At 45.4% G+C, this 13,697-nt stretch overlaps 2 protein-coding genes across 3 annotated transcripts in view; both read right to left on the bottom strand.

The window, feature by feature from the left end:
* ST13 (ST13 Hsp70 interacting protein) overlaps positions 1 to 13,662 on the bottom strand; it is a 41,624-nt gene extending 27,962 nt beyond the window's left edge. The window contains exons 1-6 of one of the 2 annotated variants that reach the window (XM_065580565.1): positions 13,337 to 13,662; positions 8,572 to 8,626; positions 7,123 to 7,192; positions 6,919 to 6,989; positions 6,224 to 6,290; positions 4,774 to 4,858 (exon numbers count right to left, since the gene is read on the bottom strand). In XM_065580565.1, coding sequence (XP_065436637.1) covers positions 4,774 to 4,858; positions 6,224 to 6,290; positions 6,919 to 6,989; positions 7,123 to 7,192; positions 8,572 to 8,626; positions 13,337 to 13,446 — 458 coding nt within the window. In that variant the 5' untranslated portion in view covers positions 13,447 to 13,662. The remainder of the gene's footprint in view (positions 1 to 4,773; positions 4,859 to 6,223; positions 6,291 to 6,918; positions 6,990 to 7,122; positions 7,193 to 8,571; positions 8,627 to 13,336) is intronic. The other variant, XM_005302561.5, reaches the window with a different exon arrangement.
* The window catches only part of SLC25A17 (solute carrier family 25 member 17), a 421,378-nt gene that overhangs the window by 95,686 nt on the left and 311,995 nt on the right, over positions 1 to 13,697 (bottom strand). The gene's annotated exons all lie outside the window — the stretch shown is intronic.

The raw sequence follows: 13,697 nt of genomic DNA, 5'->3' as shown, positions 1-13,697 counted from the left end.
CATATTTAAAAACCAATCTCCATCCAATGTCTTCCATTGCCAACTCTCACAGGCAAGAAAACTAAAAGGCATTGTAGCGAGGCACTGTGGTTCCCTGCCGCCCCGGGGACGGACAAGCCTCTCCGGACACCAAAATGGGTGGAGCCAGTGAATCCTGTGCCCGCTCCCCAGAGCTCACTAGAAGAACAGCCGCTAGAGAGGCCAGATGCCTATGGCCTAGCTCCCGGTTGGGAGACCCCAGCAATTGGCAGCTGACCTGAAGACTGGCCGATGCCTGATGATGACCAGAGCCTGGAGGAGCTGCCAAGCCTACCCCTCGCCAGTTACCCTGAGGAGCCCATGGTGCTTAACCCTTTGGAGGACACCATCTGGACCCAGGTATCTCTAGAGGGGGAGTTAGGACGTAGCTTGGGGGCAGTTGACCCTAGTCTGGCTGCAGCGCTGCCCGAGCCTGTCAGTGTGTTGCGGCCAGGATCCCCACTGACAGCAGCAGGCCTTCTGCTGCTGCTAGGGCCCAGGGCTGGGACGCAGTGGAGTGAGTGGGCCTGCGACCGCCCTCCCCCCCAACCTGTGGGTGGCAGTCTCCCCCTCTCCCAGGCCCTTCGGAGCCAGGAGTCTGGACTTGCTGCTTACCTATTTGCTCAGCGCCTGCCTGAGGGCCTGAGCCATTGACTCTTTGTTGCCCCACCCTGACCCAGGGCCGGGGCCTGCTCGTTATATAACAGTTGCTCTGCTCCTGTCTGAGGACCTGAGCCTGTGACTCAATACTGCCCATGGACCGGGTGTGAATAACTTATGTTTGCCTCTACTGCGGTCATGGCATGAGACCCCCACGGTCAGGCTAATTCCCCATCACAACTGAACGGAAGTAGTGAGGCGGTATGGTTCCCTGCTGCCCCAGAGAGGGACGAGCCCCAGCCAAACCCCTCTACAGGCATGTATTTAAAGAATTCTAAAGACAAAAGATTTTGTGCTGGTGAGAGTTCTATCTTGGTTACTGAAGTCTGCCATGTAGCCCCTGGACAGGTGAATCATGAGCTGGGACTGTGCAAGCTTTCATCAGTGTGTCTCAGTCTTGATCACCAAGAACCACTTGAGGGTGGAAGGAAGACAAGGAAAGACAAGGTTCAAGTTCTATGCAGAGTTCAAGTTCTATGTTAAAAAGGTTTACTAAGTCCTACACACACAACTCAGATGCACTGTAAAGTTGGGATCAGCAAGGGAAGAGAATTTCTCAATTGGTGGTAGAAACCAGACAGAGCTGGTGCTAAGAGCCAATTCATAGAATAGTGAACTGAGAGATTAACAGGGATGCTGGGTTTGAGGGTAGACTACATGGAGCATTGGCCAATGACCCAGACTGGACAGAAAGCTGTACTTGGATGAATCATTTATGGTAAGTCAGTGTCCTTAAACAACTGATGTTTTCTATGTGGTTTTTATTCAGAGAGTAATTTCAGTATTCAAGAACCACCCTGGATTTTGTTCACTCTAATTTTTCTTCTAAAAGGAACCAGACCAAAAAAAGCTTTTAGCAGGCCTATTCCAAATAGGCAGAAAATCATTAGTGACAGAAACAGCGGGTACAGTAACTCCTCACTTAACGTTGTAGTTATGTTCCTGAAAAATGCGACTTTAAGTGAAACGATGGTAAGAGAATCCATTTCCCCCATAAGAATTAATGTAAATGAGGGAGTTCGGTTCAGGGAAAATTTTTTCAATACACACATATATACACATACACACTTTTAAACAAACAATTTAATACTGGTACACAGTGATGATGATTGTGAAGCTTGGTTGGGGTGGAGGAGTCAGAAGGTGGGATATTTCCCTTACTGCTAAATGATGAACTACCAATTGGCTGAGCCCTTAAGGGTGAACTCTGTCCCTCTGCAAGGCAGCAAGAATGGAGGGAGATATACCCATTTCCCTTAAGTACACTGCCTTGTTAATTAGATCAGCTTGCTGAGACTGCAACTGCTGCAAGCTCCCTGAGCCCTGCTCTATGGAAGATGGGGGTAAGCGGGGTGCAGGGGGAGGGGGACACCCTGACATTAGCCCCCCCTCTTCTTTCCCTCCCCCCCAGCACAGCAAGCAGGCGTCTCGGGGAGCAGCTCCAAAGCAGAGGGCAGGAGCAGCACATGGCAGTGGGAGGGAGGGACACAGCTGAACGGCAGGCAGCTGCTGCACAGGGAACTTAGGAGAGCGGGGAGCTGATAGGGGGCTGCCAGTCCACCCTGGTTCCAAGCCCCCCCCACCAGCTAGCTGCAAGGGGCTGCTCTTCCTGCAAGCAGTAGACAAAGCAGACATTAGAAGGGAGCATTGCACAACTTTAAATGAGCATGTTCCCTAATTCATCAGCAACGTAACAACGTTAAACAGGACGACTTTAAGTGAGGAGTTACTGAATTTAAGGAAAAAAGGCCTAATCCAGGTCAACTTTCACATTGGTTTTATTATGGTCTAGTTTCAGAACATGATGTAACTTATAGCTTGTCACGTCAGTTATAACTAGATGGCTGTGGACAAATGAAGGGCTTTATTACCAGTACTGAATGTGAAAAGATGTTTTTGGCTAAATGGACATACCATGGGACCAAATAGAAACCTTGAAGATCATGTAACATTTTGGGACTCCAACATGGAAAGCTGGGACAGAAACCTTTAGTCTATAAGTACACAGGATATTTTAAGCTGTATACCATAGGTAACATTTCAATATTCTATAAACTTTAGCTTTGGGACTGCTTAGCAAAGCTTTTTGTAATATTCATCTAGGAGAGCATGTTTTATTTCACAATTTCTTCTGTTTCAATAGTTGCAATATTGTCCTGGACACTGCTGGATAAGTACTATGACTGAAAGGTACCTTGGACTAAAAATGACCTTGGGGAAGGCAGAATCACGAACATGCCAATGGCTACAAAATCCTTCCTTAGTGTCATAAGGAGGCTGTTAAGAACCAATGCAGGCAGGGGGAGAGACAATCATGAAAAGTAGTAAGTTCTCAACTGCTGTTAACAAAAAAGTAGTTTTCAAAAGCAGCAGCTTCTCCCTGTAGTCCATGCATCATCTAAAGTTTTAACCTTTATACTGCAGCTCGCTCCTATCCCTCCTCAATCCACCATCAAGAAATTCACCAACTCCTGCTAGTCTACTGCTACATCATGTAAATAATGATACATTTTATAAATGTAAGTTTTGTTATCAAAATAATTAGTGATTAATTAGCAAGGAAATAAGTTATGTGGTTATGAGCCACTTCAGCACTTCCACCCCTCACACCATTTTATCAAAAGTGTTGCAAGAAAATTTTTAAAGGTATTGAAGAATTAAGAGCATGTTTGAAGCTATACAATTCTGTGACATACTGACCCACATTTTCATAAGCTAGGTTGGAAATACAGTGCAAGCCAGATAGAAAAGGGGAGTTGCATTTGCACGATCAAGATCTGGTCTCAAACAACAAATGATGGAGGTACCTGGTAACCACTCCAAAGTTAGGGACTGTATTCTAAAACAGGGCATAAATCCCTTTATTTCTCCAGAAGTAGGCAACCAAGTGGTGTTACGTTTCACACTGTTTTTACGACCCTTTATATTTTCTGTGCAGTTTTTTTTCCTCGTTTCTCTCCATAAATTTATAATATGAATCTGGGCACTGGTTGAAATTTTTCCTTGTTTCTTACTTTTCATTGTTAATCAATCCAGACAAAAGCTTGATAGAGGTGGATCCTAAGGCTATTTAGTGCAGCAAGTAGCTTAAAACCCCCCAAATGTTGTATTTGGGGTCATCTTTAGCAGTTCCTCATGTTATAACTGGAAGTTTGTGGGCTACACACACAAACTTGATTGATATAGAGGTGTACAAAAGTGATTTTCTGAGATAGAGGAGACTGGGTGCCCAGAAGCCTGATCATTGAGGCTATGTCTATCTAAAACCTTCTGTCAGGAGGTACACTTTTCTGTCAGGTTTTACCTTACAGCAGAAAAGAGTTCATATGCAACTACTGACACAATGGTTAATACACACCTTTTGACAGAAAGTATTCTTCATCTTCTACCCACCACAAGTCTGCTCCCCCACTTTGTAGAACCTCACCCACAACATTAAAAAATATACAAAAACTTCATTGAGTAGTTAGGGTTGATACATCCACCATACCAGACAAAACCACCATGGTTTTGAGAGATGTGGTCTAGAACATATTATAATGGCAAGACATGCTGATGGATGGATGGATGAATGGCAGGTATGTACTGTTAAGTAATTTAACTTCTAATTTATTGATTCTGTATAGCAATCTCAACCATTTCACAATGAAGGGCCGCAAATATAGCTGTACACATGCACACAGAACAATGGTCAATTGGCCAGAACAGAAAGTGGAGGTTAGCTGGACTGGATGACCCAGGAAGTAATTTCCGTATCTAGGTGAGAAAAAAATCTAAACAAAGTTAATTGCAGATGGTCTTCTTGCTAACTATAACACAAGAAACTTTAGATTTTCCTTATAAGTAGGGCACTACCAAATTCACAGTCCACTTTGGTCAATTTCACGGTCATAGGATTTTAAAAATAGTAAATTTAATGATTTCAGCTATTTAAATCTGAAATTTCAGTGTGTTGTAATTGTAGGGGTCCTGACCCAAAAGAGTTTTGTGTGTGTGAGAGTGTGAGTGAGAGAGAGAGAGAGAGAGAGAGAGGGGTCACAAGGTTATGGGGGGGAGGGGGTTGAGTTACTGCTACCCTTACTATATATCACTCACCTGGCTCGCTTAGCATACAAGATGGCTAAATGAGGATTCAACTTGATTGCTTCAGTGAACAAGTTAATGGCTTTCTGAAGTTCACCTGAAAGGCAAGTACCAGTAAAGTTTCAATTACCCCCCAGTGAGATAAAATCCAGTTTTCCATCATCTACTGGGTGTTGTGTACCATCAACATAAGAAGAAAGTCACATTTCTGTCTTAAAGTTTACAGTATTGTTGAAAACCAACACCACCCCAAATTACTATAAAATAATCTATTTCAATGTATTTTGCATATCTGACTTTTTTTTTGACTAGTCATTTATGCAGTTTCCCCTTTTATTTATGTGGGTCTTCCACACAGCAACAGGGGAAAGTTGAAAATTGGAAGTGCAATGATAAAACAAACACATGCACAGGAACTCATGGACAGATGTAGTACCCAAAACCAACTTGAAATGTAGTCAATTTAAAAATAAAAGTTAAATATGTCCATTTACAATTCCCTATAGAAAATATAATGGCAGATATTTTGGACCAAAATTAGTAATTCCCAGAAAGACAGCCCAAATGTACTTTTAACCACGATTAAAATGGAGAATTTTAAATTTAATGTGTTTTTAGTAAGAAAAAAATATCCCCTAAAATACTTTTCCTAATCTTCAAAGGGTCCCTTTAAATAAGACTATTTGCATGTACGGCAACGCTGAGATTAGCAACAAAAACATTCCAAAACAGTGGAAGGCAGCAGAGCAAGGAAATCCTGAAGACATCAAGATTTTGAGCTAAAGCATGTGGACTGCCTAGGACACAACACATGCTGCTGTGAAAACAGACTTGGGCAAGATGGACACATGTTTTTTAAAATGGATAATCCATAGAGCCACATCAGGTTCCCCATCAGGCTGCAGAAATAATGTTCTATTCATCAGCTTGACGAGTGGCAATCTTACCAGTGTAAGAGCTTTGTTCTCTGCTGGTTTCCCCCCCCTGCCCCCAATCTCTTCTTTTCCTGGGCTATTCCTTTATTTGTTTATTTAACAAAGGTGTTTCAGAACACAATTTATACAGAATCTTATATACAAAATGAAGTTGTGTTGTGCCAGGATACCACTGAGGGAGTGGAGGGTGTAAAACAAGCAGCTTTGGCAGGCAAGAAGAGTGGTATCCATAACCAAAAAGCAGGGTGTGCAGACCAGGGCTCCCCCATTGAACTTCAGTATTACCATGCTTCTAGGCATCTCTCGTTAAGACTACAAATTATATCTGGAACTCAATACAAGGAATGAATTCCACCAGCAGAAGCTTTTAAACAGTCCACTCCCTAGCCCCACTCCTTCCTGCAGACTGGAAGAATTCCAGGACGCTTTAAGTCAGATTTTAACAGACTTGTAAGTGAAAGCACTGGCCACAACAGCAGATAACAGCTACACCCTCCAAGTATGTGCTAAGGTACAGAACCCCTCACCTTCACCTAGGGCATGAATGCCCTCCATCTTCTTCTCATTGGCCTCGTCCATCATCTCTTCAGTTACCTATGAAACAAAGGAAACAAAGTCGAGACCAAAAGCAGCAGACTTAGATGGAGGGTCAGGAAAGGGAACTAATGTTCTCTAACTCTAGGATTCTGCCTAATTTGGGCTAAAGATTCAGTTAAGCAAGCAGAGACTCCCAAGTGTATTTAAGTTCAATTTCAAAAAAGAAGGGAGGAGAGCAGCACACTGCTCATAAGGAATAGGAGGACACCCAAATATTATTTTTCATTTGTTAGTGAGGGATTTCTATATTTAGTTTTCAATCAGACATTTAAAAAAAATTTAGTTGCTAATTTTTATGTCCAGCCATGATTCTCACCAAAGTTAATGGGAGTTCTGCTACTGTCTCTGATGGAAGCAGGCTTTTAATGAGGAGAGATTTTAATTTTCAATGGATGAGTTTCCTGTTCAGAAGGGAAGGATGGGGGTGGGGTGGGGGAGAAGAGGGAGAACTGAAGGCATTAAAAACAATGACTGGCTGTCTAACCAATATATGTTTCCTTTGAGTTTAAACTTCACTCAAACCGCCCCCCCCCCCCAAAAAAAAAACCACAATCAAAACAAAACACCAAAAACTATACAGAAGCAGCAACTCCTCCAATGCAATGGAAGTTGAAGATGTGTTTACCTCCACATTTTCGTCTCCCATTTCTTGGGGATCATCCTTGTCTGGTTCAATCACTCCCTCATTGTCAATTTCTGCAAAGACAAAAGTTAAGGATTTGAACACTAATGTGGAAAATTAAATTCTTCCACCTACAAATACAATAGATAGTGCTACATTCATGTTCAAATTGATGAATAGTTGCAGTAACAACAGTTACTTCCTTACCCAAGTCACTCTCCTCACTCTCAGGCTCTGGTGGCTTAACTGGCTCCTCTGGCTGCTTGTCTGTTTTGTCCTAATAAAGGGAGGACAGAAATCTGTAGGTATGTGTAATCTATGGTCAAGTAGTCCATTTCCAGGCCAACAATCCCAAGGCATCAGAAAACTCCACTACAAAGTCTTCAGCAGCTAAAGGATATCCCACGTATGGCTAAGGAGATTTATTTGTAGTTTTAAAAGTATGACATAAAACCCTTCTCCTCACTTTCCTACACTAATGCCAACTTCTGACCCATAAATTGCTGTTTGTCAGACTTTCCTTCAGGGTTTATGCTTTAATAACTTTCAAGTAAATTGGCATATCATCCACATTACTAGAGCCAACATTGCAATGAACACTAGTTTGCCCCTTACTTCCAGTCTCAGCGGAACCAAGGTTTGAATGAACCACAGAAACTGGATTTCCCTTGCCCACAGATGTGCTGATTTGTGATCAGAGATCCTCTCTGCATAGTAGCTAAGAAACAGCTTTTCCTATCCATCCATACAGCTAAAACTCAGCTTGTGTCTCAATTACTGCAGCACCTTTTTCTATGGCCTTGACAACGTAATCGTGCTCCACTCATATCCATTCAGAATGCTGATGCATAGATAATTTTCTTAGTCTGTTGCTTAGGCCATAACACCTTTTTTAGCATCCCTCCACTGGCTTCCTCCACCTCTTACGCATCAAACATAAAAGTTGCTTGACTTCACTTTCAAGGCACTTCATGGCCAATTCTCTACCCTATCATATCTCCTACACTGTCCAGATGTTGATTCCAGGCTCCACTGAGTATAGTTACATTTTCCAACAAGCACCTTTGTGCTTTCTCCCATGCTGCCACTCATATTTGGGAAAAGCTTCCAATAAAAATCTAACAGCTACCTCATCATGCGCCAGCTCTCCTTTGCCATGATGACTACAAAAAACTTGACAATAGGTAAACCACTGGTGCACTGATACCACTGTCTATCAAGCTGACCAACATTGTCTCATTGTGTCCTACATTCCTGTATGTAGCCATTTGTTGCCTCATCTCTTATACTTAGATTGTAAACTCTTTGGGGCAGGGACCATCTTTTTGTTTGTACTGCAGCTAGCATACTGGGATTCTGGATCATGACTAGAACACCTAGGCACTATGGTAATACAAATAATAAGAGCTCAGGTACATTAGACAGAATGGCGTGTGGCAAGTCTGCAGACACTATTAACAAAAGGCTCCCTTCAGTCTCTGAAATGGTCACAATCCAGCACCAAATATGCAAGATTCCTCGATGTTTCCAGTCACCATCTTGAAAATTTTAAACAAACCCATTTCTCCCATTCTTCATGCAAATTCTGACAGCAAATTTAATTTTTTTTTGGCACAGAATTCTAATGTTTATAATTATAAATATCCCATCTCTTACCTTCATTGTTTCTGCAGAGGCATTGTCCGGAGCAGGTGGTATTGTCCCTCCCATGCTTTTTAAAAAAAGGGGGGAAACAAAAGTTATTGAAGTGCGGCCTTTTCAGCAGGGTTTCAATTAAAGAGAATGAGAAAGGACTGTCCCAAGAAAAACTGAAATGGAACCAACCCACCAGTCAACATCTGTCAAAGGGAAAGCATCCAACAGCAAAAAGCAGATGCACACCAGCGCTTTTATCTGGCTTAATGCAGCAATAGTTAGTTCTGACTCAGTTGGCCCCTGCATCTTAAATTCTCTATCGTAAGACACTCATTTTAAAAAAGAAATGTTGCTTTTTTTTAAAGCAGAAATTGGTCATGCTGCTCTCTGACCTATAGATAAGTTTTGGAGAAAGTTGGATACAATTTTGTTAGATCCTTTTCCATCTTTAGATAATGCAGCATTAAAAAATGCTAGCAGTTTTCACCCACTAAGAACAGACTTTCTGATGGAAGGAACCAGGTAATGAAAAACTAGCCATTTGAAAATGGTTTATGCTACAACCATTCATGTTCTGCTGTATAAAAAAACATTAAAAAAAGTTGTATGTGAAAGGTCCACACAAATAAAAGGCAAACTAACTACACAACAGAAATATTGAGTCTGCCATACACAAAATACTATCAAATGCAAATGAAACACTAGATAGTGATCTGTTTGAGTCCTCAAGTGTTTCTTTAACACTAGTAGATTAGTAGTATTTACTCGACAATATCCTTTTAATGCAGCATAAACACGCTGCATTAAGACTTTGGATGAGCAGCAGGGAAGGAGAACCAGTGTTTGAATAGCCTAGCTCAGTATTTCTCAACCTTTTTGTGCTGGCAACCCCTTTGGACTTAAAAAAAATTGTGACTCCCACCTCCCCAAAAAAACCTGCAACCCCCTACCTTAAGCTCAAGGTGCGGGGCTTCCGCCTTGCTCGGGGGTCCAGGGCTGTAACATGTAAATTAGCTTTGCAGGGTCCTCTGTGACGTGGGGATCCAGGCAATTGCCCTGTTTCCTACCCCCTAACGCTGGCCCTGCTTGCGACCCTCACCCCAAATCCTTCCATGACCACCCTTGGGGTCTCAACCCTCAGCTTGAGAAACACTGATTTAGCTCAATAAGAAGTAATAGGGTATGTAAGCATATTCTATAACAAACAGTGCTGCATACAGGGCCGCCTTTAGGGAAAATGGCACCTTGGGCAAACTTGCATTTTTTGGTTCCCCTGGCCCCCATGGGTGTGGTGCCCCCCCCAATGCTCCAGCCCCCAGAGGCTCCCCTTCTTCCCTTGACCCCAAAGGCCAGTTCCCACTCCTAGGCCCCTAATCCCTGCACCCCCTTCACTCCTAACCCCTGCATCCACCTCCTACACCCACACGAGCAAACTGACCTGGATGCACAAAGCAGCTGGCATTGCTGCTCGCTCCCCCCCAGACTACTGCTGCTCCTGTGCTCTGCACACCCCTGGGGCGGGGGTGGGGTGGGGGTGGGGGGGGGGGAGGAAAAGAGAGGGAGTGCGAGGAGCAACATCAAGGTTCCCTGCATTCATGTCACTTTCCACCTGGGCTGCATAAGGAGAGGGCACAAGAGAAGCATCTCCTGATGCCTCACTACTGCGCAGGCTGGGAAAGTGACCTGGATGTAGGGAGTCCTGGTGTGTGTGTTGAGGGACGGTGTGTGAGAGAGCGTGCGGGGGTAAAAACAGCTAACAAAAGCAAAAGCTGGCCAAAACACCAACCATGTGCTGCGCCCACTAAAAGGGAACCATCACACTCTCTCATCCTTCACATTTCTCATATGAACTACCAGGGCTTGAATTAAATTTTTGTATGAAATTGGGGCGAATTAAAAAACTGTTTAAAGTGTTTTAAAAATAAAAAAATATGAAAAAATTTAATACATTTTATTTACAGTGTCTTTATTCATACTAGTCTTGCTAGCCCTTCCCTCCTAGGCAGAGAGGGACAGAGACTAGGATCAGGATCAGCGGTGCCCCCAAAAGACCAGGTCAACCCTCCAAATTGGACCCACCCGCATCCCTCCCCAGACCGAACCCCTCCCACATCCCCCACCCAAACTGGACCCAACCCACACCCCTCCCTAGACCAGGGGCGCTGGTGGGGGGGATAGGGCAAAGGGACTCCAGTTGCTCCGAGGGGGCTCACCTGGAGCAAGGAGCACCCACTGGGTGCTGCTTCCTGCCCAGAATGGTCCGAGACCCCCACGCTCCCCAGCGTCCGCATTCAAATAATGGTGGGGCAGAGCTGCATGCGCAGCACCCTCCCACCAGTAATGCCCCAGGGCCAGCAGGAGCCATGCCACTGGGGGAGCCCACCTGCCTGCGGTGCGCAGCAGCCAGAAACCACCAGGCCTGTCGCTGAGCCCCCCTCACCCCCCCAGCGGAGCTGCAGCGCCTGAGGGCTCCCCCCCCCCCCCGAGCCCATAGCTGGCAGCCAGAGGAGCAAGTGGGAGGGGGGGGAGAAGGCAGCCCTGGGCCCACTGGCCGAGAAGAGCGGTGGGGAGGGGCTGGGCTGAGAGGAACAGTGGCCGCAGCACATGGTGCCCTCTTTGGTGGGCCGCTGCCCACCCCAAAGGCTGGCCCTGACTAAAAAAACCCTTGGGTGTAATTACTTTGCTCACTTTATGTTACAGGTGGGAATGCAGTGCACATGGCAACAGTTCCTTCTAAACTTTTGCCCTTAACAGGTTCTCAGACTTCAGGTGCAACTTCTAAGCATTTATTAAAGCCAACCCAAAGAGATTTCACGGTAACCCCCCCACCTCCAACAGCCAGCAGCTCAGCAAAAGTGAGCAACACTAATGACTAGTTGAGGCTACCCTGCATGTGCTTACAGCCCACAGGGATGCTTGCTCTTCTGCACAATCCATGAAAGGAAGCCATTAGTTGAGTTCTAAATAGCTTGAATATTTAATAGTTACAGCGCCAACATGGACCCTACCAAGGAATTAAGATTCACATGCATCCATCTAATGCTTTTAACAACATTTTAATGCCACTATTATGCTTAATGAGAAAAGGAAATGTGTTAGGAACGTTTTCAACAACTGGTTCATTTGCTCAACATATGGGGGGGAGGGGAGAGAAGAGGAGTGACCATATTCGTTTTTGGTTTTTACTCAGGAGGTTTTCAATTCATTAACCCTAAGAAGCCAATAAATGCTGGGATAGACACTTGTATTATTCTGAGATCTGCAACTAATACCCCTAAACAAGTGCTAAATCAAAGTTGGTCTGAAGGATGAGTGAGTTTTAAGTTCTGATACTTTGAACCATCTCAACCTGAAAAAAAATGCAATATACCGTACTGTTGATGGTGTGTGGAATTTATTTCTAGCCCTTGTGACTCAGAAGGTTCTGGACCCTAGGGTACAGGTAAAATGTGATATGCCTGAATTCAAGAAAAAGCTATATAAACTACCCAAACTTCAACACTCTCAATACATAAAAAGGGATTTGATATTCAACTCAAAAGATTCCTGTTCTCACGCACACAGTTGAAAGGAATATTCAACCTGAAGTAATCAGTTTGAAAAATTAATAGTTTTAGGCACTGCATCAGCCCCAGACCCCTGTCAGTTTTTGTTGTTTTGCAACATTTTGGGGGCTTTATTTTTCCTCCAATGTTTCTCTCCCATTTGAGACATGTAAGTAGTATATTAAAAAAATGTTTCTCGTTTAGTCTTTTACATGTGGTATCTTAGATGTTACCTACAATAGTGGGCAAAATATTCTCAAAAAAAGAGAGTGCGCTTTTTAAAACAGGGTCTTTTTTACTTACTGCCAGATTTCCAATTAATAATGCTTCCTTCCTCTCTGAGGAAAATATCAGCAAGGACTTATTTTCTCCTTCCCAAGTTCTTCTGGAACATCAAGAGGGAACTAGCTGTTGGAACCAAATGGGTGCATTCCATAGATAGATTTATTTGGATGGTAGAAGTCACTAGACTTTGGCAGACCTTATATTTCTTGTCTTCTGTTTCCAAACAATCAGCACTTGTATTTTCATTGTGAGAAGCACCTGTCTCAAATCCATGTTATTTCCAGCAAAAGCTACAGTGCACACATACTGCAAGTGTCTTACTATATGGAACCTAGATTGATGGTTGCGGAGGAATAAATCACATCTCACAAGAAGTACTTTGGGCACTTTGTATTGTAAGCCACCACACACTTCTGGGACTGTAAAATCGGATCACTTGGGCTTTCTGAACCAGGAGGCTAAAACCTGTTGGATGGTGGAGGACAGGTAAAGTTCGGACAGTAGGGTCTTGTTTGAAGGCGTTTAACACGTGCTATACGGTGGATGCCCCTTGCTGCTAGTTACTTTTGGGGCTCTGAACTACCGAGTTACATCGGGGGCAGATTTATTGAGACAGACGGACAATTGCTGCAGCTACGCGGGTCAAGACACGGGTCCTCCCACGGCCTGGTTTAGGCGCTAAGCTGAGCGCCCCGTGTCTGGAGGGAGCGGTGCCTCCCTGCACAGCGCCTCACGCCAGGCTACGCCATGGGCCGGGCAGCGCCCGAGACTGGCTACTGCCGAGGGTCCGGCCCCAGACCCAGCCCGGACGGCGCGCTGATCGCGCTCCCCCGCACACGGCTCCGCACCCGGGCAGCGCCGGGCCCAGGGTCCGACCGCCGCGCCCTGCCCCCCAGCCAGCCCCGCGACACCCCCCCGCGAGGAGGCCCCTCCCCCGGCACGCGGCGCCGACTCACCTCTCCACCCACTCGCGCAGAAAGCGCAGCTCCTCGCTGTGCAGCAGGCCCGGGTTCTCCTTGCAGAGCTTCACGAAGGCCCGCAGCTCGCTCACCTTCCGCGGATCCATGGCCGGCCGGACCCCCTCACCGCCGCGCTGGAACTTCCCAGCCCCCGCGTCCCGCTCCCCGCGCAGCTCCGCCTCCGGGCTCCCGTCCCTGTGCTGCTGCTGCAGCGGCCGCCCTACCCCGCGCGCAGGCCTGGCAGTGCCTCGGTCCCGCCCCGCGGCTCCGCCTCCGGGGTCCGCAGCCCCCCGCCCCCGCTCAAGCCCCGCCTCTCGGCCCTTCCGCTACGCGGCTGCCGGAACCTTCTAGAAGGCGA

The sequence above is a fragment of the Chrysemys picta genome, chromosome 1 (genome assembly GCF_011386835.1).
Source record: "Chrysemys picta bellii isolate R12L10 chromosome 1, ASM1138683v2, whole genome shotgun sequence".
Lineage (NCBI taxonomy): Eukaryota > Metazoa > Chordata > Testudines > Emydidae > Chrysemys > Chrysemys picta.
The sequence above is the reverse complement of the archived record's forward strand: the minus strand, read 5'-3'. Positions and strand labels throughout refer to the sequence as shown.